Genomic DNA, 24,391 nt, shown 5'->3' on the forward strand with positions numbered 1-24,391 from the left:
GGAGAGGTTGCCAGGCGAACAACAGGAGACGCACACATTATTGCAGTTACAGCGTCTATGTGCCCAGTGGATCACCCGGCAGCTCCAGTAATGTGCATGATCCCTGTTGTTCGCCCGACACCCTCTCCAATGTAAGAGCTGCCAGATGACAGGGGGTCTTGGCTGCCGGTTGGCATGGGGACACATTCCGGGCGGACCGCCAGCAATTTAATGCGTGAACATTGTTTAAGAGGCCTACAAATGTAGACATTTGCTGAGCGTTCTGAGTGATGCTAGTTCCTTCAGAATGCTTATCAAGATCGTTCAGCACACAGCTGCGCATCGCTGTGGCCCCTACACACAGAGCGATGTAGGGGCATTTTCTAAACTAGTGAGATCACTTAGAAAATGCCCTTAAATCGCTATGTTTGTAGGCTCCATTAGGCTTGCAGATCATATCTTGACAACTTATACCGAGATGCAAAAACTGCTGTTAGCAAAAGACTGTATTGCCTCTACCTATGATGTGTGATGCAAAATGCTAAAAAGATAATAAACTTTTTTTTTAGGTAGTAGAATGAGTGACAAGCCTATTACCTAATCTGTTTAAACAAATATCGCCACATTTATCAGAGTTATACCTGTACTTGTATGAGAAAAGCATCTCACATAGCCGGTAAGCTGTTGGCAGCACTGATCCTGCTACATTAATTCATTTCATGTCACTAAGCACTAAATTTCCTCTTACACTTCTATATCAATTTTTATTTGTAGACATTTGTTAGGCTTAGTACAGCATCTGTCAGAAGAGTATATGAAGTGGTAATGTTATCCTTAATATAGATATAAGGGCTTTTTAAGTTGTTCAGACAGTTGCATCAAGAGACAAAATAAGTTATTATTGGTTCAGATGTGGTGGCTGAGAAGCAAATTAATCGCAGTTTTGTTGATTCATAAGCAAGAATTTTGGAAAAGTGCAATAAACTATAACTCGTGTTTGGTTAACAAGGTGAAGTGAGGTGATTTCCCTTGTTTCTATGGAATGGCAGGCATTCTTATGGCCAGTGTTTCAGCTTACTACATGGTTGCCTCAGCAATTTGTATGAGTGATGATTTTTTTCCCATTCATTTATATAGCTCCACCATATGACACAATGCTTTACACAGAATTCAATTTGAATAAATTATGAGGCTAATGAACTGAAATATTGGACCCAGGTAATTCATTTTCAAGGGATCTCTCCCCTTAACCTCTACACTCACCCTAGCTACAACATATTTCAACTGGTTCCTAGCATCGCCATTACTCAACCCATCACACTGTCTCTCACTGACGGTGGGAGGAGGCTGCTACCCATACACATGTGGCTATATGGGCCACCCATTCACAATTATAATATACTAGTCTTAAGGCTCGTCTGACGCACGGGCGAAAGTTTATGCTTATGCATATCTTGTTCGACCTACCCTTCCCAACCAAAGCCGGGCAAAAGCTACTGCAGCAGGCACAGCAAGTCACCAACTATCCACTTACCCTTGCCAATCTCAGCATCCCAGGAGCTGCTGCAGCAGGTATAGAAGATCCCGAAAACGCTCAATGAATAAGCAAACATTGAAGCGAAAAAATAACTGACTGGGGATTGATCTCACATGGAATTCACAACGATATCTACAGTGTTCGATTCACAGACCACTTTGCCAATGAGTCGACTTATTCATTTCAGTTTGTCAAAAGTTTTGTAAAGTGAAAATGTTTTTCATTTAATGGACCCTTATAGGCCTTTAAGGGTCCACTTAAGGGAGTTTGTTTATTGTGTTATATTCAGAAAGTAATAAGCTTTCCAATGACATACAGTATCACAATGCATGAAAACAGAAATAGCATGGGCCCTTATGGCAGCACCCTTAAGGGCTCGTCCAATTAAACCCATCTTCAAAATTAGATTGTCCCTTAAGATGATAAGGTAGTGTGCAAAGTTTGAAGATAAATAGTTAAAGCATTTGAGAGTTATAGTGGAACACACACACACACACACACAAAACTATTGTTCAATTATATGAGACTGATAATATTGTATGCTATTTGTTCCAATCCTGTTTTCCACTGCAGCTTTAGTAAAACAAAAAAAGGGAAATGTGATTGCCTCCCCCTTCTATAACAAGCACAGGACACACATCCCTAGTTAGTGGTTGCTTACCAACTGACTCACATGATATAAGCAATGAATTGTATATACACTGTACTGTCCTTAATACACTGGCTATGCTTCATTGTGAGTCTGCATGCTATTACATATCAAACTGCAGGCCTCTTGCTCAAATTTAGTGCATTATGCTTCTCATATGTCAGTACAAAGGCACTGGTAATGGTAGATATACATTGTATAACCAGCACCCCACATTAGAAAGGGATTTTCAAGCTGTTATCTGTTTCTTAGCTGATTCACTAATGGGGCATACACACACTGCTTGATTTGGACAAGTTTTCACTTAGATTTTGCTTCTAGAAAATCGAACAGTGTTAACTGCCTTCCGTCCAGATTTGATCCCGATGCGTAGTACCGGGATCGAAAACAGGAATAGACTTGTCTTTCAAGTCTTACGCTTCGATCTAGAATATCGAAGGCAGAGTAATGCTACTCTATGCAGCATCCCTCCTCCCCCCCCCCCCCCCATGCACCGTCCGGACCTTCCTCCTCTTTAATGCTGGCACCCAGTGGCCGATGATATTCAATCGGTATCGACGGCTGCCGCATCAAACCTCGTGTATGCCCATTAGACATTAATCTGCTCACAAAACTCAATTATTAAAAACATCTCTATGTAGAAAGTTAGCAGAAGTGTATTTATCCAAAAGTGGCTGCTTTAATCCCCAGTGAACTACATGGATAGAAAGATATAAATCTGTTTGGCTACTAGGAAGATATGTACTACGTGTAATGCAGCTGACCGAAAGGTAAAGATGGAGACGGTTGTCTTTGTTCCTGCTACTCTTTTACATATTCTGCACGTATTGTCTTGGTCAGTATTCATACATTGGCATAAATAAATATATATATAGAAACTTGTTTTAGTGGTAAGAGTGCAAATGTATCTAGAAAATATTTAATCGTTCCCCCCCCCCCCCCCCCCCCCCAAAATCACACTGTTGCAAACTGCAATTCTTTAGTTTAGTGACTGTTATAAATTACTATTGCCTCTTATATCAATGCTTGAATTCTGTATACAGCTTTAGGCAAAAGGCCTACGTCTTGGTACACCATAAAGTCTGGATGTGCAGCTAACACTGACAGCTTTGAACTTTTTATTATTGGTAATTACACAGCTGGTGAATGATGTTTTGCTTCTGAAATGTTTTGATGAAAAATCAGTTGACTAAAATCTTTGCATTGACTAATTAGTTTGTTTTGCTACACCATTCCTATCCAATAATTGCTGTTCTGAATTCATTATATCTACAGTTTTATACTAGTTTAACTGCACAACTTAACCTCCAGATTGGGTTAAAACTCTAGAAAAAGTAATCATCATTTAGCTATTATTACGGGATTTATTAACCCTTTCAGTGCCAACATTGCTTTGAGAGATGTGCAAAATATTTTCTAAAAATGCCAAGGCCGTAGTAGAGGAATATGAAACACTTCAGTTATTGCCGGCAAATGAACTGAAGTCAATCGCTGTGAGCTTAAGTTAGTTTAAATGAAAAAAAAACAAAACATGTGAACACATGTACCACGTCTTGAGCACAATAGTGCTTTATTTATTATTGGTTTCTCCAATGGGATCTTTCCATTGTTTAGCAAGATGTACATTTATTTTTAATAGGGGTAAAACAATAATCTTTTATTAAATATTTCAAATTATGTTTGCAAAATGTAATTTTATATGCTTTTATTTTATTTGTTTTAAACAATAGATATCCTGTGTTTTCCGGGTTTACGTTGTCGGTTTTTAGTTTTTGTCTTTCAAGCTGAAAAATCTTTATAAATTAGAACAAAATGTAATCCAGTGTGATGTTCAATATCTACAGAATTTTTATTGTCATAGAGAAATACGTAGTAATATGTGCTATACAATTGTCTGCAGTTTGATTCTAGTGCTTTTTTCCTACCCCCCATATATATATATATATACTGTATGTTCAAATATTTTCTAAGGAATCTGACTTTGCTTCTCTTTGTAGGTAAAGTGCAAGTAAAAAGTTCAGATATTCAAGTGGGAGACCTAATCATAGTAGAAAAGGTAATACAAATTGTATGTTATTTAAATAAACTGATATTTCTGTGTTTTCCTTTTTATAGTGTATGGTGTGACCTTGCCATATATTTATGTGCACCTTGGAAAACTCATTCACCGAGTGCTAATAACTTTTTGTTACATTATGAGAGGTATCCTATTAGCTTTTCCTCTGCTTATAGGTAAGCTGGGGGCTATCCTACTAGCCTCAATACTGGCATCCTTTACCACGTGAGGCATAATCCCTGCATAAGCAGCTACTGGATCTGTGATAACACATGGGGTCTGGGAATTATTTGCGGTGAAGCACTGCTTGTACACACCTATGTGAAGGGTGCACCCACACCCCCCAGGCACTCAGTGCAGCTGAACCCCACGCTTCCCGCCCCTTCACATAGGTGTGTACAAGCAGTTCTTCACTGCTGGCACACACCTACTGATTGGACCCAACACTTCGTGGGTGCTAAATAGCACCCATGATGTGCCACTGAAGGGTCTGATCTGACAGATTTGTAGGGTCCGACTCGATCCGCACATGACTGCGCATCGGTCGGATTGGGTGTCAAGCACATCTGATTTGGGTGGATTTCTTGTCCCGATCCGTTGAGCCGGTGGTTGAACCTGCTGGCCATTTGACCACCCGACCTGGGACCTCCTTCCCCGTGTGTCGGGGGTGGGCAGCGTGGTCCAGCCAGCTGGTGGTGGTGGAGGGGGGCGGGCAGCTCATAGTGGCGGGCAGCGGGGTCCATCCGAGCAGCGGCTGGGAGGTTGTAGCAGCATTTTGCTGGGCGGCGGGATGCGGCTTCTGAATATTTTGAAATGACTGGCCGGACATTGATTGGCTGAGAGAATTCTCTCAGCCAATCAGATGCGAGGACACTGGCTGAGAGAATTCTCTCAGCCAATCAGCGTCCAGCCATTTAAAGGTATACTTGGTGGCTGTGCACTCCTGAACGAACCACAAAGATCAGTGCCGGACACAGAACCTCCTTCGGAGAGGACCCAAATATCTGCTAATCGCACACAGCGGAGGCAGCACTCAATGAAGTAAAATAAGTAAAATAAATAGTAATAGTAAAGTAAAATAAATAGTATTTGTATGTTATGTTTTTATGCCTGAAGACGATTACAGCTGCTGTTGGAGGGTGGGCCGGCGGACTTAGACACGCAAGCATTGCTGCAAATGGGGTGCGCTAGTGTCTCCGACATGCGTGCACCCCATGGAACCGGCTCAGGTCTGAGGTGCATGGGATAGATTTCACAGCTCGATTCGTCGCAATCGGCCCAAATCGGATTAGTGTATGGGCACCTTAAAGACTGTCAAATCCATTTAGACAGTTTGAAACTGAATAGGCTAAATCAGATTCACGTTGCAGAGTTTAGACAATAAAAAGAGGCAAGGCAAACATAATGAGTTGACAGGCGGAATGCTTTAGACTGATGAGAAAAATGACCTCGAATAGGCTAAATCAAATAGACTTTATTTTAATTTTTTTGAGATGTAAAATATGCTGTTTCCACCAAAACAGACCTAATGACCAACACTGAATACACCCCAATAATGCCTTTCCTTTGGGTTTGCCCTACTCCAGCCTCCCACAGCTGCAGAGTAGAACTAGATCTGCATTAACTGCGCTAGATCACAGCTCTAACTGCAGTGGGGCTTTTAAAACTCCCCATATAAAGTTGCTAATTTGTGTGTCGATCTATGCGTTGGTGTATATACACATACACATATACATACACACACATTTGCAATATAAATGGGTTGTCTTTTTGATTATTACACTGCAAATGAGCTTAGCACTTGACTGGAAGATGCATCAACAGCGATCTAACTGTGAAATTAATGAGTCATTAGAAAGGACGATCCATATGTTTACAACTAAAGCAAACAAACATTTTGTGTGAAGTGTTCAATTTTCATGTCACTAAGGAAAGCCTCAGCTTTAAGCACCTTGTTATTTTTCAAACCAATCTAACATTCTAATTACTAGTAAGGAAAATGGTAATAGTATATGGTTTACTTGTAGTAGATGGCACAAATTTGATATTTATTTTCAAAATTAGAAAGGCTTACTTGAATAAGCTGTTCTATGCTATATCTGTATGAACAGTTTTGTTGGTAGTATTACCCAGTACAAGGATATGTGCTTCACTTTGCATAACTGTACATGGTTCCACTTCAAGCTGCGATACTCAGAAGTGAAGAGCATAATTTTGTTATAGATCATAAGCTCTTGACAAGTGTAAATGGATTTGTGTAGTTCCTTTAGTTGTAATTTTTGCATTTTCTTTTTCATGATTGTTAAGCTGTGTACACACGGTGCAATATATTGCTTAGCAATATATAGCTCAGTGTCCAGTTTTCATCAGCGACCAGAGATGGTCGCTGATGAACAGGAGACTCTGCCAGGAAAGCCGCAGATGGAAACAGCTGATCACACACCAGCGCCCAATAGGGGGCTGAACACGGGAGCATGCACCTGTCGATTTATCGATGCAGCACAATCAAATCACTGTCAATATGGTCGCTCAGCGACATTGCACCGTGTGTACACAGCTTTAGGCAATACTTGGATGTTACCTTCCAGAATTCCTGCGACTCTTCACAATCGGTCTGTGATCCTATTAAAAAGCTTTTCCTTTTAATATTTACTATAATCATATTCTAATTTTCTTCCTGGAAAAATACTGTATGTTGCATAATAAATATGTATATAACTAATACTTTTTGAGCAGTTGCAATGCAAATAATACTGTAAATAAACAATAAAATAAAGTTATAGGAACAATTACAGATTTCTTTAAATAGTAAATATGATTACAGTCAAAAAATTAGAGGAAAACTTTCTGATTTTTAGGTATATGTATTTTACACTCAAAGACAGGGAATATAGTAATACAGAAGGCAGGAACTGTATATATAATGTATTTAGTAACTGAGAAAATCGGGCAACCCAAAGCTATCCAGTAAATGAACAAAAGGGTTTTGATTTTCAAATTTTATTTTATTTATTAACCATTTCTTATATAGTGCAGCATATTCCGTTGCGCTTTACAATAGTAGACAGAGATACAACAAACTGGGTATTTACAGACAGTCAAAGGCATGGGTCCTCAAACTGCGGCCCTCCAGATGTTGTGAAACTACAATTCCCAGCATGCCTTGCCACAGTTTTAACACTCCCTTATAGGAAAACTGTGGCAAGGCATGCTGGGATTTGTAGTTTCACCACATCTGGAAGGCCGCAGTTTGAGGACCCATGGTCAAAGGTATGAGGGCCCTGCTAAACATTTTAAGGAATGTAGTTTACCTTTCCACTGGTGTATGTTGAACTTTGATCTAATATTAAAATGTCTACAAAATCTTCCCCTCACCCTATATTAACCCTTTGAGTGCCAATATCTGCTAAAATTCACACACTTTTGTTATATAAATTCTAATAAAAAAGTGTAAAAAAATTATTATATTTCCTATATAAGGTAAATATTACAGGTCATTATGATAATTATAAATGTTTGCTTGGCAAATTTCACATCTATTTTGACAAATTCACTTGGCACACAAAGGGTTAAAAAATACATGCCACTATCCATTTCCTTGGACCTCATGACATTTTCAGAAAAAGCTATTTCACAAACTCTGGATTTGTATTAAACATAATGCCACTGTACTTGTGCTTTTGGGAGTAGCTTATCTTTGAAAACATTATTTTTATGTCACAGTTAGTATTACATTCAAAAAAGCTTTGCTGAAAAGAACAGATGTATAAAACATCTGTAAATAGCTGAATGCACACTGTGTGTTTGCAGCCTTAGGTCAGCCTTTTGCACTCTCTATGAATTGGCTCTGCTAAATAAAAATACACAGCAAGAACATCTGTTACACTTCTGCTCTCTAGCAGAGTTTTATTGTACTTTTCTTATGATGTCATCATGTTGCTTACCAGCAGATTGCATTGTCTAGTTGCCTGTGGCTCTTTGCTTCAATTATCTACATATGACATGCCATATCAAGTGTTATATTTCCTCTTACTTTGGCACCTCGGCAGTTTTGAATTGAGGGTGTAAATTACGGTAGACGTTGTGAAAAACGGCACTTGTAAACTGCCAGATTTCTATTCTGCTCATATTTCTATAGGTCGGGAAGCCAGTCTGTTGATTTTTTTTTTCTAGTTTTGTTTTTATTTTATTTTATCTTTTTTAAACTCCATTAAATTGCATTTGCAATACATTTCATTACATTAATACAGTATATGTGCCTGAATGGAAAAAACACATTTGGGTAAAGAACAAGCTATATTTGTAGTAAAACAATTTTAATTGTATTATGACTTCAGATTTAAAACCATTCATAAACCATTTCAGTAACATTTGGGCCAAACTGCTAGTAAGGATGCAGAATGGTGTTTCAACCACGCGATTAGCTTTCATATAAAATTATCCCAAATTATCCATTAAGGTTGCTGCCACCCTTCTTCCACGAACTATTAATGGATTGCAGTCCGAACCAGCCCATCAGAATCTCTATCTCTCCCCCTATACACCATATCTCCGGGGTACTGCAGATCTAACAACTACCGCTCCTGAGGGACCATTCCCTATCTGGTAACCAAAGACTTATCATTCAACTGTCCTACAATTCCCTTCAAGTGGATACCAGCGATTTTTGCCAACTCTGGGCCGACCACTTGGACTTTATGGGCACAAACACCAGCCTACCCAGCCAGGAGTGGTAACTATCTTATTGGATGCACTGGGTAATAATAGGAACGGACTCCCCTCAACTGTTGCTATAATTGTGGAAGTGGGTGACTTACAATTGTATTGTTCTTAAACCATGGTTTAGTATTAATTGTGTTATTCATTTTATTATATTAAATATGTAAAGATCATCCAATTTATTCCTAATCATTATTTTTATTAGATACCATAGCGCTGCATTTCCACCCCTCTTCATTTGGCTACATAGCCAGATTGACCTGCATGTTCAGCAGACCTCATTCATCGTTAATGACACGTGGCACCGCGCATCGTTAACGCTATTGAGTGTACACACCAGATAATACTGTGAACGATATTGTTCAGAAGCCCCTTTCTATCTTTCACAATATCCTTTAGTGTGTATGGGGTTGTATAACAGGATAGTGATCACTGAAGGTATAATTTGCTGTACTATACTGTAATTCTACATACGGTATTGTAATTTCTCATTAGTCTGATATTTCTACAAACAAGTGAACATCTATTTTAAAAAAGTTTGATTTTGCAGAATGATAAAATTTGTCCATTATAGTTAAAATTTCCAGTTTTTTGTTTAAGGTATATTGCTTCCATACTAAAAAGGCATTCTATGCATAAAGACAAGACATTAGATTAGAAGCATAAAGACAGTACAAGAAATGATGCACGAGATGCTACAAACAATGGGCATTGGTCCAGTTTTGCTTTGGACATTCGATAATCATACTGAAACCCTAATTCAAGTCAAAGCCTTAGAAGCCACATAAACAAAAAGTTTAAATAACCTATACCCAAAATAATCAAAGAAAACAGATTAAACAATACCTACAATAGCTTTGAATAATACACTTTTTTAATTTTATGGAAAACTCTGGATATTTATCTAACAAAATTTTGTGTGCTTATTGATACATGGTGTACCCCGACCAGTACGTTGGTGCTATGCTGCAGTTTGAATTGTACTATTGCAATTTAGATAAATGTATACAGCAGCATAAAAAAATGACAGTCCTTCTTAAAATTCATAGTGCATTTAGATGTTCACCAATGGGAAGTATTTGGAAGGCTTAACTGTTACTTATTTATTGTATAATTTTTTAAAATATTGATTTCTAAATTGCAAATGCAGAATATAAAGTACTGAGATAAATCCTATTTTAATTGCATTTCAATCCTGTTTGTGACCTTTTGGTTGCTAATGCTTTAGAGCATATCTTGATTGGAATTATTTTTTTATGCGTACATTTATTTATTTATTTACAGAATCAACGAATCCCAGCTGACATGGTCTTTCTGAGAACCTCAGAGAAAACTGGTATGTTAAATGCTTTGGTTGAGTGGTATATCAAAAATTCCACATTTGTATCTTTAAAAAAAATATAAGTAAAAATAAACCACAATACAACAGAAACTGTCAAAAAATGTACGAGTTCGAAGTTTTCATAAAGATTCTTGTAGACTAGCTGGAAAAAGCCTGTTACTGCAGGTGCAGCTTTGTTCCTGCTGCAGAAGTGCTGAAAGCAGTGGTATACACTGAGGAATGTTTAGACCGTGGGTTCTTAACCTTTTTTGTCTGTGACCTGTCTTTGAATTAGCATTTTAAACCCTGGTTCAGTTTTTAATTAATAATGTGTTACTTTTAATTCCTTTATTATTGACTTCAATTGTGTATAATTAATAGAAAGTTTGCTGCTTTTTAATAAAACAAAAGGCAATTCTACTTCTACAAAATAGTGGTTTCATATGTAAGTTTGCAAAGAGTATACTGTTTTGATTCTAGATCCACAGGCTAACAACCATTTTAGTTATATGGTTGTCATAATTAGTGAGGCTGATAAACCTAATGAGAATTCCATGCAGAAGAAAACTAGCAGCACGAAATAAGTTACTATCGTTGATGGTTGCAACGTATGTATTTGTGAATTTGATGCTCACATGAACAGTTTATACAAATGATGTGGGTTGAACATTAAAGTTCATGCTTTAGATTCAGGTTACAGTCAAGGTGCCTATCCACTAGTCCAATTTGAGTTATTTTCATCTAATTTCGACGGATAGGGCCAAAATAATCAGATGAAAAGTGTCAAATCAGATATTTGACCAGAGATCGAACCTGCTGCACCAAGGATCCATCGGATCGCACAGTCAGGACTGGGATCGTGTACGATACATTGTATGCAAAAGGGCTCATGAGATGTATCATGAGCGATCCAGCTGGCCAGCAGCTGCCATGGGAGTTTGCGGTATATCCCATGCGAGGTACTGCATGCAGTAAGTAGCTCTAATGGTTGGGGGGACAATCTATTTATTAAAATAACTATGAAGTTGTAAAAGTATAATCCTAGCTGCTGATGATGATAGGTACTTCTTTGCTTGTGCATACATAACGTTTTTGAGTTCTTATTTTAGAAAAACAACATTGAGTCATATCCAATGTTGAGCGGAGTCATTAAAGCCTACTAGTGATTGTGTATAAATCATGCCAAATAAATGGTATATATTTGTATGTGACATATACAGATGTAGCCAAGCTTAACTTTTCTGCGCCAATTGCCACGTGTGATGGGTTAGGTCGACATCGGGTTTTTCACAGTTTTCGTCCCAAATGTAGACATGGACACTGTAACGTAGCGCCGCATCCCAACACATGGCTCGCTGTGCTCTCTTTGCTTTGGGCTCTCTATTTTATTCTCCCACCACGCGCTAGTGGATGGTAGGGCATGAAATACCTCCTGTCAGCACATGTCGGTTACAAAAAAAAAAAAAAAGGTGAAAAACCCCAATGTCGACCTTTTGACTGTCAACCTAACACTTGTGTCGACCTTCCTGCACGTCAACCTTATGCTTGTAGACCTAGTGATCGTATCCCCACTTGCTAATGGTGCAGAACAGCACAGATATTGCAATTCTTTTTAACTTTGTGTATGCACACAATTGCAGCTTTTATGTAAACCCATTTTACTCCTGCAATTTGGTGAGCAATAGCAGCAGCTCTGAGTGTAAGGATTATGTGGAAAGTCGTAACATTTGGCCAAATTTAACAACAATTTAACATATCCTTCTTTGGCATATCCTAAGGGGGCAGCTTGGTGCTCCATGGAGAGGTTCTTGTGTGAGAAATGGTAACTTCAATATGAATACAATTTGGAGAATTGTGGATGTTGAATACAACCATTGCCCATGTACACTTAGACAACTGAAGAGTATATTAGCTAGTATTAATGAAAAGACTAGCTTACCTAACATGTTTTGCTATTATGTAAATATATATATATATATATATATATATATATATATATATATATATATATATATATATATATATATTCCAAAGTCCTGATTATTGAACCAGAGAGGGCACTCACCAGTTTGCAGGTAAAATAGATGCTTTAATTAAGGTCAAAGTTCATGGTCGACGTTTCGACCCCCGAAGGGTCTTTGTCAAGACAAGATATGCTTTACAGTGTGTCTCCCAGGTAAGTCCAAGCATACACTGAGCCTGCCAAGGTGCCACATATATACCATAGCCAATCAGAAAAGGGAAACTCCCACTAGTTAATTAATCATCAGGTGCAATAAGCAACTCTGATAGGTCACAGTCATTAGTCTGCGCCTATAACGTGAATCGGCAACCAACCACCATCTAGCCATGAGATCAAAATTACAAACACTCATCACACATATAATAAACACAAGAGGAATGGACTGAAGATATATACTACCATAATCGCCGGGATCGTGTGGAAAGAAACACGCTGCCGCAGCACCATCAGTATCCAGGGCCGCACGCAATCACACACGGCACCCGGACCCGGAAGCGTGCGTGTCAGCTGCGTTCCACTCGTCCCGGACGGCAGATTGGGTAGTGGAGTCAGCTGGGTTCAGACACGTGATCTCCGATCACCCGGAGTTAGCGCTTGCGGTCCATAAGCCTGCCGCTTGCGTGTCAACAGTGCCAGCAGGTGTGTTATCGTTTCAAAAAAGGGACACACTTATAACGAAAAAACGTACAACATATAACAATTATAAATAGACTGTATTAAGTCAAGGTTCGGATCATATTCAGCTATTATGCTGAGTCGCCACGTCAATGCTGCGCGGTCAATAAGGGCTGCTGAGAGCCGATAGTCATCCAGTCAAGGTACAAATAAAGACATACTTTAAAAATAAAAACAAACAACATATAACATATATATCCAAGAATGAGTGCATCTCTCCCTTGGACCAAATAGATCAACAGCACACATAATAAAAGTTGGCACAGGAGGGGTTGCATCAATTCACGCATGGGGATGAGGGGTCGAACTTGTAATATGGGACAACCTATACCTATTTGGCTAAGCCAGGTAATGATGGGTGCACCGTGGCAGTCTGTACAAATGTCACACAAATAACAGAATATGCATCTTGTATATATATTTTTTTAAATGATCCCACATGGCCTCCTATATGCCATTAAACATTGGCATTAACAGGGTGCCACGTGGGATCAGTCTCCAGAACAGTTGTACACCACCCATATTGACTATTGCAGGAACACATTAAGGGGATTGTTCTCATTCAACCCATTGGGGTCGATGGTGTTGAGTGTATGAATCCATCGTGCTTCCTTCTTTCTGAGGAGTAGTTCTCTATTGCCACCTCTGGGTGGTTTAGGCACATGATCGATTAACATGCACCGGAGAGATGACGTCTGGTGCTTAAACTTGAGGAAGTGGCGGGCGACTGGTTTATCGGAATTGCCGGTTTCGATGGCAGATCTTATAGAGAGTCTGTGATTCGCCATTCGGTCACGGAAATTACGGGTCGTCAGTCCAATGTAGTAGAGTCCACAGGGACACGTGAGCATATAGATCACGTAGTCCATCATACATGTGAGTTTGTGTTTAATTTTAATCTTTTTGCCCGAATGTGGATGGGCAAAGAAAGATCCAGTGAGCATCGCTCTGCATGTGGTGCATGATGTACATTTGAAACACCCAACTTTATTACTTTGTAGCCAAGAATCAGTGGTGGGAGATGGTTGTATAAGAGGGCGCATCAGTAATTGTCGCAGGTTGGGTCCTCTCCTGTATGCATTCATCGGTGGTGGTGTCCGCTCCAATTTAAGTGCTGGATCTGTAGTCAATAGTGGCCAGTATTTCTTGATGACTTTGTTGGCAGTATTGGAGGTGTGATCATATGTGCTCACATAGGTCATCCTTTCCCTCTTTATTTGATGCTGCTCAGATCGATGGCTCTCTGTGTATCGTTTGTATGCCTTATGGATACATCTGTCAACTGTTCTGGTGGTGTACCCTCTCTGGAGGAATCGATCCCTCATTTCATTTATTTGTAGTGTAGCCTGTTCGGAAGAGGAGTTAATCCTAAGCACCCTTAGGAATTGTGACACAGGGAGACTCTCCTTGAGTGTCATGGGATGCTGGCTAGTTGCTCTAAGGAAGGTGTTCCGATCAGTCTCTTTTTTGTAGAGAGTTGTCCCCAGTCTATCACCATCACGGTATAGAGTTACATCAAGGAAGTTGATTCTTGCTTTGTCGATGTTAAACGTAAATTTAACTGGTTCATTCAAGGAGTTAAGACATCCTATCATAGACTCAAACTCTACCTTGGTGCCTGACCATATGATAAATATGTCATCAATATACCTGAAGAATTTTTGTATTTTGTCACCATAGGTGGTATAAATGAATTTGTTCTCAAATGCCGCCATATATATATTGGCGTATGCCGGCGCGATATTGCTGCCCATCGCGGTCCCGTTGCATTGCCCATAGTAATGATTACTATACACAAAATATTTTTTTGTCAAGATAATGTTGATTAGGGACAACAAGAAGTCTATGGGTGGCTGGGTGTGTGAAGACGCCAACAGACTACTACGAATTTCATCCATCCCAGCTGTGTGGGGGATGATAGTATACAAGGACTGAACATCCATGGTTGCCAACCAGGCATCAGGGTGGATAGCTTGTATATCTTTAATTTTAGACAGGAAATCTCCTGTATCCTGTATGTAGCTGGGGATCTTACATACCAATGGTTGTAAATATTGGTCAACATATACCGCAAGCGGCTGGAGAACCGACCCACGTGCCGATATAATCGGTCGACCTGGTGGGCTCTCCAGTCGCTTGTGTATTTTGGGTAGGGTGTAAATAATGGGTGTAATGGGATGGTCCACCGTCAAGAAGTCCGCAGTTTTTTCATCAATCATATTACACGTCTTAGCAGTCTGGACTATTAAGTCTATAGTCTTTTTAATAGTCACTGTAGGGTTACATGCCAACTTTACATATGTATTGGTGTCAGATAGTTGTTTGTTAATTTCTGCATCGTAGTCGGACCAGTCTTGGACTACTACTGCTCCGCCCTTATCGGCAGGGCGTATTACAATCTGCCGATTATTTTTGAGTTCTCTTAGGGCCTCCCTTTGTGGGTTGGTTAGATTGTAGAATTGTGGTCTAGACTCAGTCAGTCGATTCATGTCGGTGTTAAGCATCCGGGAGAATGTTTTTATGCTCTCATTATGGGAGCCCGGATCAAAAGTGCTCTTTTTGACACATTTACTCTGTGCAGTAACCTTGGCTGGGGTTTCTAAAGGGAAATGCTCACGTAGTCTAAGTTTCCTACAGAATTTGTAGTTATCAACTGTCCAATCGAATGTATCATGTGGACATGTGGGGACAAATGACAGTCCAAGTGACAGAACAGAAGACTCAGCTTCTGACAGGGTGTGTGATGATAAGTTGAATATCATATTTGATATTTCCGCGGTCTGCCTACCTTTCTTCCCCCTCCCCCGTCTCGTGTGTTTCCTCTGCCTCTTCCTCTGTGGGCAGGAGGAAGCCCAGGGTCTAAAAAATCACTCCTATTGCTTCGTTGGTCTGAATGTTCACTCTCTGAGGACGATGCAATAGAAGAATAATCAGTATACTTGTGATCTTTCTGCTGTCTATATCTAGGGGGCCGTCGACTACCACGTCGATCAGACGAATCGCCCAGGAGCCAACGATATACTTGATGATGTTTATAATCGTTGTTAACTGTTTCAAGTTTTTTACGCTTGAATAAAACCAATTCTTGGTGATAGGATTCTACTTGGTTTTTGAGTTTATCTAGCCAGCCTTCACTTTTGTCTGCTACTAGTTTTTTTAGGGACTGTGTTTTAAAGATGTCAATCTCCGATCTTACTTTTTTAAGCTCAACGCCGACTTCCTCGATAACAAGGAGTATCAAGTCAGCGGAGCACTTATTTAGTACACCACACCACTTGGCACAGAATGTTGGATTGGTGCGGCCTATTGTAGGAACATTTGTTACCCGGAAGCCCCTGGGGATTCGCTTATTTCGGTGGTAGTCGCTCAGAAACTGGCCATGTAATAAGAGATCAGTCTCGCGCTTTTTTAGTTTAAGATATTTATAGAATAGATCAGCCGATGTTTCTGTGGGTAAATCTTTAAATTCTATTTGGTCGAAATAAATCTTATCTGCATCGTCGTCAGTGAGTGAGATCAGGTGGTTTTGGGCTGCTGCAAGTAATTCTTCGTCAATAACATTAATACCAGACTGTGACATGATCAGGGCTTAATCAAACACCAGGTGACAATTTAGAGAGATAGTACAGGGCACAGAGAATGGGCACAAGTGGTCAATTCATCAATAAGTTATAGTTAGCCAACAGTACCACTGCTATCTAGTGCTAGTTCAAATAAATGATTAACAACTGTCTGGAGACACAGGAATAAAAACAATCGCTCAGTAAAAAAATTTATTAAATTATTTTTAAAGTATGTCTTTATTTGTACCTTGACTGGATGACTATCGGCTCTCAGCAGCCCTTATTGACCGCGCAGCATTGACGTGGCGACTCAGCATAATAGCTGAATATGATCCGAACCTTGACTTAATACAGTCTATTTATAATTGTTATATGTTGTACGTTTTTTCGTTATAAGTGTGTCCCTTTTTTGAAACGATAACACACCTGCTGGCACTGTTGACACGCAAGCGGCAGGCTTATGGACCGCAAGCGCTAACTCCGGGTGATCGGAGATCACGTGTCTGAACCCAGCTGACTTCACTACCCAATCTGCCGTCCGGGACGAGTGGAACGCAGCTGACACGCACGCTTCCGGGTCCGGGTGCCGTGTGTGATTGCGTGCGGCCCTGGATACTGATGGTGCTGCGGCAGCGTGTTTCTTTCCACACGATCCCGGCGATTATGGAAGTATATATCTTCAGTCCATTCCTCTTGTGTTTATTATATGTGTGATGAGTGTTTGTAATTTTGATCTCATGGCTAGATGGTGGTTGGTTGCCGATTCACGTTATAGGCGCAGACTAATGACTGTGACCTATCAGAGTTGCTTATTGCACCTGATGATTAATTAACTAGTGGGAGTTTCCCTTTTCTGATTGGCTATGGTATATATGTGGCACCTTGGCAGGCTCAGTGTATGCTTGGACTTACCTGGGAGACACACTGTAAAGCATATCTTGTCTTGACAAAGACCCTTCGGGGGTCGAAACGTCGACCATGAACTTTGACCTTAATTAAAGCATCTATTTTACCTGCAAACTGGTGAGTGCCCTCTCTGGTTCAATAATCAGGACTTTGGAATATTTATGGAATTTATCTTCCCTGGGGAGCACCCCGCTGTTGCCTACTAGGACCTGGATGTGTGTGCGGATTCCTGGACTATATTTAAGTATATCATACCTACGTGGTGTGCTTCTATCCTGCACCCATTGGAATTACTTTGTTGGAGATCTCAAAGAATTTCTCTATGTGTTCTCACCTTGTTGAGCCTTGCTTATGCTGAGTTTTTTTACTGAGCGATTGTTTTTATTCCTGTGTCTCCAGACAGTTGTTAATCATTTATTTGAACTAGCACTAGATAGCAGTGGTACTGTTGGCTAACTATAACTTATTGATGAATTGACCACTTGTGCCCATTCTCTGTGCCCATTCTCTGTGCCCTGTACTATCTCTCTAAATTGTCACCTGGTGTTTGATTAAGCCCTGATCATGTCACAGTCTGGTATTAATGTTATTGACGAAGAATTACTTGCAGCAGCCCAAAACCACCTGATCTCACTCACTAACGACGATGCAGATAAGATTTATTTCGACCAAATAGAATTTAAAGATTTACCCACAGAAACATCGGCTGATCTATTCTATAAATATCTTAAACTAAAAAAGCGCGAGACTGATCTCTTATTACATGGCCAGTTTCTGAGCGACTACCACCGAAATAAGCGAATCCCCAGGGGCTTCCGGGTAACAAATGTTCCTACAATAGGCCGCACCAATCCAACATTCTGTGCCAAGTGGTGTGGTGTACTAAATAAGTGCTCCGCTGACTTGATACTCCTTGTTATCGAGGAAGTCGGCGTTGAGCTTAAAAAAGTAAGATCGGAGATTGACATCTTTAAAACACAGTCCCTAAAAAAACTAGTAGCAGACAAAAGTGAAGGCTGGCTAGATAAACTCAAAAACCAAGTAGAATCCTATCACCAAGAATTGGTTTTATTCAAGCGTAAAAAACATGAAACAGTTAACAACGATTATAAACATCATCAAGTATATCGTTGGCTCCTGGGCGATTCGTCTGATCGACGTGGTAGTCGACGGCCCCCTAGATATAGACAGCAGAAAGATCACAAGTATACTGATTATTCTTCTATTGCATCGTCCTCAGAGAGTGAACATTCAGACCAACGAAGCAATAGGAGTGATTTTTTAGACCCTGGCCTTCCTCCTGCCCACAGAGGAAGAGGCAGAGGAAACACACGAGACGGGGGAGGGGGAAGAAAGGTAGGCAGACCGCGGAAATATCAAATATGATATTCAACTTATCATCACACACCCTGTCAGAAGCTGAGTCTTCTGTTCTGTCACTTGGACTGTCATTTGTCCCCACATGTCCACATGATACATTCGATTGGACAGTTGATAACTACAAATTCTGTAGGAAACTTAGACTACGTGAGCATTTCCCTTTAGAAACCCCAGCCAAGGTTACTGCACAGAGTAAATGTGTCAAAAAGAGCACTTTTGATCCGGGCTCCCGTAATGAGAGCATAAAAACATTCTCCCGGATGCTTAACACCGACATGAATCGACTGACTGAGTCTAGACCACAATTCTACAATCTAACCAACCCACAAAGGGAGGCCCTAAGAGAACTCAAAAATAATCGGCAGATTGTAATACGCCCTGCCGATAAGGGCGGAGCAGTAGTAGTCCAAGACTGGTCCGACTACGATGCAGAAATTAACAAACAACTATCTGACACCAATACATATGTAAAGTTGGCATGTAACCCTACAGTGACTATTAAAAAGACTATAGACTTAATAGTCCAGACTGCTAAGACGTGTAATATGATTGATGAAAAAACTGCGGACTTCTTGACGGTGGACCATCCCATTACACCCATTATTTACACCCTACCCAAAATACACAAGCGACTGGAGAGCCCACCAGGTCGACCGATTATATCGGCACGTGGGTCGGTTCTCCAGCCGCTTGCGGTATATGTTGACCAATATTTACAACCATTGGTATGTAAGATCCCCAGCTACATACAGGATACAGGAGATTTCCTGTCTAAAATTAAAGATATACAAGCTATCCACCCTGATGCCTGATTGGCAACCATGGATGTTCAGTCCTTGTATACTATCATCCCCCACACAGCTGGGATGGATGAAATTCGTAGTAGTCTGTTGGCGTCTTCACACACCCAGCCACCCATAGACTTCTTGTTGTCCCTAATCAACATTATCTTGACAAAAAATTATTTTGTGTATAGTAATCATTACTATGGGCAATGCAACGGGACCGCGATGGGCAGCAATATCGCGCCGGCATACGCCAATATATATATGGCGGCATTTGAGAACAAATTCATTTATACCACCTATGGTGACAAAATACAAAAATTCTTCAGGTATATTGATGACATATTTATCATATGGTCAGGCACCAAGGTAGAGTTTGAGTCTATGATAGGATGTCTTAACTCCTTGAATGAACCAGTTAAATTTACGTTTAACATCGACAAAGCAAGAATCAACTTCCTTGATGTAACTCTATACCGTGATGGTGATAGACTGGGGACAACTCTCTACAAAAAAGAGACTGATCGGAACACCTTCCTTAGAGCAACTAGCCAGCATCCCATGACACTCAAGGAGAGTCTCCCTGTGTCACAATTCCTAAGGGTGCTTAGGATTAACTCCTCTTCCGAACAGGCTACACTACAAATAAATGAAATGAGGGATCGATTCCTCCAGAGAGGGTACACCACCAGAACAGTTGACAGATGTATCCATAAGGCATACAAACGATACACAGAGAGCCATCGATCTGAGCAGCATCAAATAAAGAGGGAAAGGATGACCTATGTGAGCACATATGATCACACCTCCAATACTGCCAACAAAGTCATCAAGAAATACTGGCCACTATTGACTACAGATCCAGACCTTAAATTGGAGCGGACACCACCACCGATGAATGCATACAGGAGAGGACCCAACCTGCGACAATTACTGATGCGCCCTCTTATACAACCATCTCCCACCACTGATTCTTGGCTACAAAGTAATAAAGTTGGGTGTTTCAAATGTACATCATGCACCACATGCAGAGCGATGCTCACTGGATCTTTCTTTGCCCATCCACATTCGGGCAAAAAGATTAAAATTAAACACAAACTCACATGTATGATGGACTACGTGATCTATATGCTCACGTGTCCCTGTGGACTCTACTACATTGGACTGACGACCCGTAATTTCCGTGACCGAATGGCGAATCACAGACTCTCTATAAGATCTGCCATCGAAACCGGCAATTCCGATAAACCAGTCGCCCGCCACTTCCTCAAGTTTAAGCACCAGACGTCATCTCTCCGATGCATGTTAATCGATCATGTGCCTAAACCACCCAGAGGTGGCAATAGAGAACTACTCCTCAGAAAGAAGGAAGCACGATGGATTCATACACTCAACACCATCGACCCCAATGGGTTGAATGAGAACAATCCCCTTAATGTGTTCCTGCAATAGTCAATATGGGTGGTGTACAACTGTTCTGGAGACTGATCCCACGTGGCACCCTGTTAATGCCAATGTTTAATGGCATATAGGAGGCCATGTGGGATCATTTAAAAAAATATATATACAAGATGCATATTCTGTTATTTGTGTGACATTTGTACAGACTGCCACGGTGCACCCATCATTACCTGGCTTAGCCAAATAGGTATAGGTTGTCCCATATTACAAGTTCGACCCCTCATCCCCATGCGTGAATTGATGCAACCCCTCCTGTGCCAACTTTTATTATGTGTGCTGTTGATCTATTTGGTCCAAGGGAGAGATGCACTCATTCTTGGATATATATGTTATATGTTGTTTGTTTTTATTTTTAAAGTATGTCTTTATTTGTACCTTGACTGGATGACTATCGGCTCTCAGCAGCCCTTATTGACCGCGCAGCATTGACGTGGCGACTCAGCATAATAGCTGAATATGATCCGAACCTTGACTTAATACAGTCTATTTATAATTGTTATATGTTGTACGTTTTTTCGTTATAAGTGTGTCCCTTTTTTGAAACGATAACACACCTGCTGGCACTGTTGACACGCAAGCGGCAGGCTTATGGACCGCAAGCGCTAACTCCGGGTGATCGGAGATCACGTGTCTGAACCCAGCTGACTCCACTACCCAATCTGCCGTCCGGGACGAGTGGAACGCAGCTGACACGCACGCTTCCGGGTCCGGGTGCCGTGTGTGATTGCGTGCGGCCCTGGATACTGATGGTGCTGCGGCAGCGTGTTTCTTTCCACACGATCCCGGCGATTATGGTAGTATATATCTTCAGTCCATTCCTCTTGTGTTTATTATATGTGTGATGAGTGTTTGTAATTTTGATCTCATGGCTAGATGGTGGTTGGTTGCCGATTCACGTTATAGGCGCAGACTAATGACTGTGACCTATCAGAGTTGCTTATTGCACCTGATGATTAATTAACTAGTGGGAGTTTCCCTTTTCTGATTGGCTATGGTATATATGTGGCACCTTGGCGGCAGGCTCAGTGTATGCTTGGACTTACCTGGGAGACACACTGTAAAGCATATCTTGTCTTGACAAAGACCCTTCGGGGGTCGAAACGTCGACCATGAACTTTGACCTTAATTAAAGCATCTATTTTACCTGCAAACTGGTGAGTGCCCTCTCTGGTTCAATAATCAGGACTTTGGAATATTTATGGAATTTATCTTCCCTGGGGAGCACCCCGCTGTTGCCTACTAGGACCTGGATGTGTGTGCGGATTCCTGGACTATATATATATATATATATATATCCAGGAAATGGGACGACACTCGCTATTAAAGTTCATAAATGCTGTGGTGCACACTCAAAAATAAGCTTCCATGGAGGAAGTATTTGATATAATTGTGGGTACAGAAGGAGGACACTCGCCAGACTGGAGTTAAAAATGATTCCTTTTATTTCATTTCATTTTATTTACGCTGCCATCACATATGGTCAACGTTTCGACCCGAATTATGGCTTTTTTCAAGACGTGTAAGACAGCCATATCAGATAATACATCCAGTAATAAAAGACACCTATTGCAAAAAAATATAAATACAAACAAGAAAATGTGTATGAGTACCAGGAGGGAATTAATCAACCATATATTAAAGTACACACTATCCCCAGACCAATAAAGTTCTATCAATATCACCTTCTTGCAAAGAAAAAATCTTAGCAAGATATTTAACCATTAACCTTTAAGGAGCATATACTATCAATAATCCATGCCTAGAAAGAACAAATGCTGTAGCAATACATACCATGGAGTGTCCAGAACGCTGCACCACGAGCTGTTAACGCATGTCAGCGTCGTGTGCCACTGTTTACAAACCTCTAACCCTTTAAAGCGTCAAATGGCGCGAAAAACGTCAGCTGGAACGCACATCAGCTTCCCCTAATGAAATATATATATATATATATTCTAAGAGAAGAAAAGAGGAGCGCTCCAAATAGTGCTTTATCTTTTTTTATTTTTCAGCACAATAAAATATCCGACAGGTACACTTCAAAATAGCATCACGTACCGCAATGGACGGTTAGGCACAACCGCGGGTGATAAACAGCATAAATCAAAGCTGACAAGCAGCAGAATAGCAGGATGACTGGATACAAGTGCTCTCACCACTCTCTCCAACACGGAGTTCAGACCGACGCCAGGCCACGCCCCTACGCGTTTCGTCACGAGCCCTCTGACGAAGTCCTCGTGACGAAACGCGTAGGGGCGTGGCCTGGCGTCGGTCTGAACTCCGTGTTGGAGAGAGTGGTGAGAGCACTTGTATCCAGTCATCCTGCTATTCTGCTGCTTGTCAGCTTTGATTTATGCTGTTTATCACCCGCGGTTGTGCCTAACCGTCCATTGCGGTACGTGATGCTATTTTGAAGTGTACCTGTCGGATATTTTATTGTGCTGAAAAATAAAAATAGATAAAGCACTATTTGGAGCGCTCCTCTTTTCTTCTCTTAGAAAATCCACTACCTGAGAATCCAGGTGCCCGCAAGGGTAATTTGAGGAAGCTGCCGGTCTCATATGACCTGAAGTGCTGTGATATTCTGTGTGGAAGAAGCCAGTTTCATTCCTGCTATAAAAAGAACAAGGACTTGCGCGCTAATTGGACTTTTCTTTTGATATATATATATATATATATATATATATATATATATATAGGTAGAACATGAAAGAAATGGGAAGGAGCGCTTCCTAGTGTATTAAAAGAGTATTTATTGAACATAAAAGGAGATACAGACTCCAGGGTACATAACAGTGATGCTCGTACCTAAAAATACAATACTGTGGACTGGTTACCACACGGCTTGATGATAATCAATCAGGCAAAACAGCTCACTCGTATGGGCGACCTCCGTGTCCTGGGGAACTCCGAAACGACAGGCGCTGGATTGCGCTGGTCCCCGCTTCTGCAGTGCAATCCAGCGCAATCCAGCGCCTGTCGTTTCGGAGTTCCCCAGGACACGGAGGTCGCCCATACGAGTGAGCTGTTTTGCCTGATTGATTATCATCAAGCCGTGTGGTAACCAGTCCACAGTGTTGTATTTTTAGGTACAAGCATCACTGTTATGTACCCTGGAGTCTGTATCTCCTTTTATGTTCAATAAATACTCTTTTAATACACTAGGAAGCGCTCCTTCCCATTTCTCTCCTGTTCTACCTAGATTCACCTAATCCCTTGGACCCGGGATTCACCGTATGTGAGAAGGAAGCTGCAGTCTTACCAAAGACTTTTTGTGTGATTACTTTCCCTGCTTAGGTGCAGGTGATTTACTGGACTTTCCGACACTTGGACACTCCTG

At 40.8% G+C, this 24,391-nt stretch overlaps 1 protein-coding gene across 2 annotated transcripts in view; it reads left to right on the forward strand.

Moving 5' to 3' along the window:
- ATP9B (ATPase phospholipid transporting 9B) overlaps positions 1-24,391 on the forward strand; it is a 360,476-nt gene that overhangs the window by 113,930 nt on the left and 222,155 nt on the right. For both annotated transcript variants that reach the window (XM_083187774.1, XM_083187775.1), the window contains exons 6-7: positions 4,163-4,221; positions 10,225-10,276. In XM_083187774.1, the coding sequence (XP_083043900.1) occupies positions 4,163-4,221; positions 10,225-10,276 (111 nt within the window). The remainder of the gene's footprint in view (positions 1-4,162; positions 4,222-10,224; positions 10,277-24,391) is intronic.

This window comes from Crinia signifera, chromosome 5 (assembly GCF_055691185.1).
Source record: "Crinia signifera chromosome 5, ASM5569118v1, whole genome shotgun sequence".
NCBI classification, from domain to species: Eukaryota; Metazoa; Chordata; class Amphibia; order Anura; family Myobatrachidae; genus Crinia; species Crinia signifera.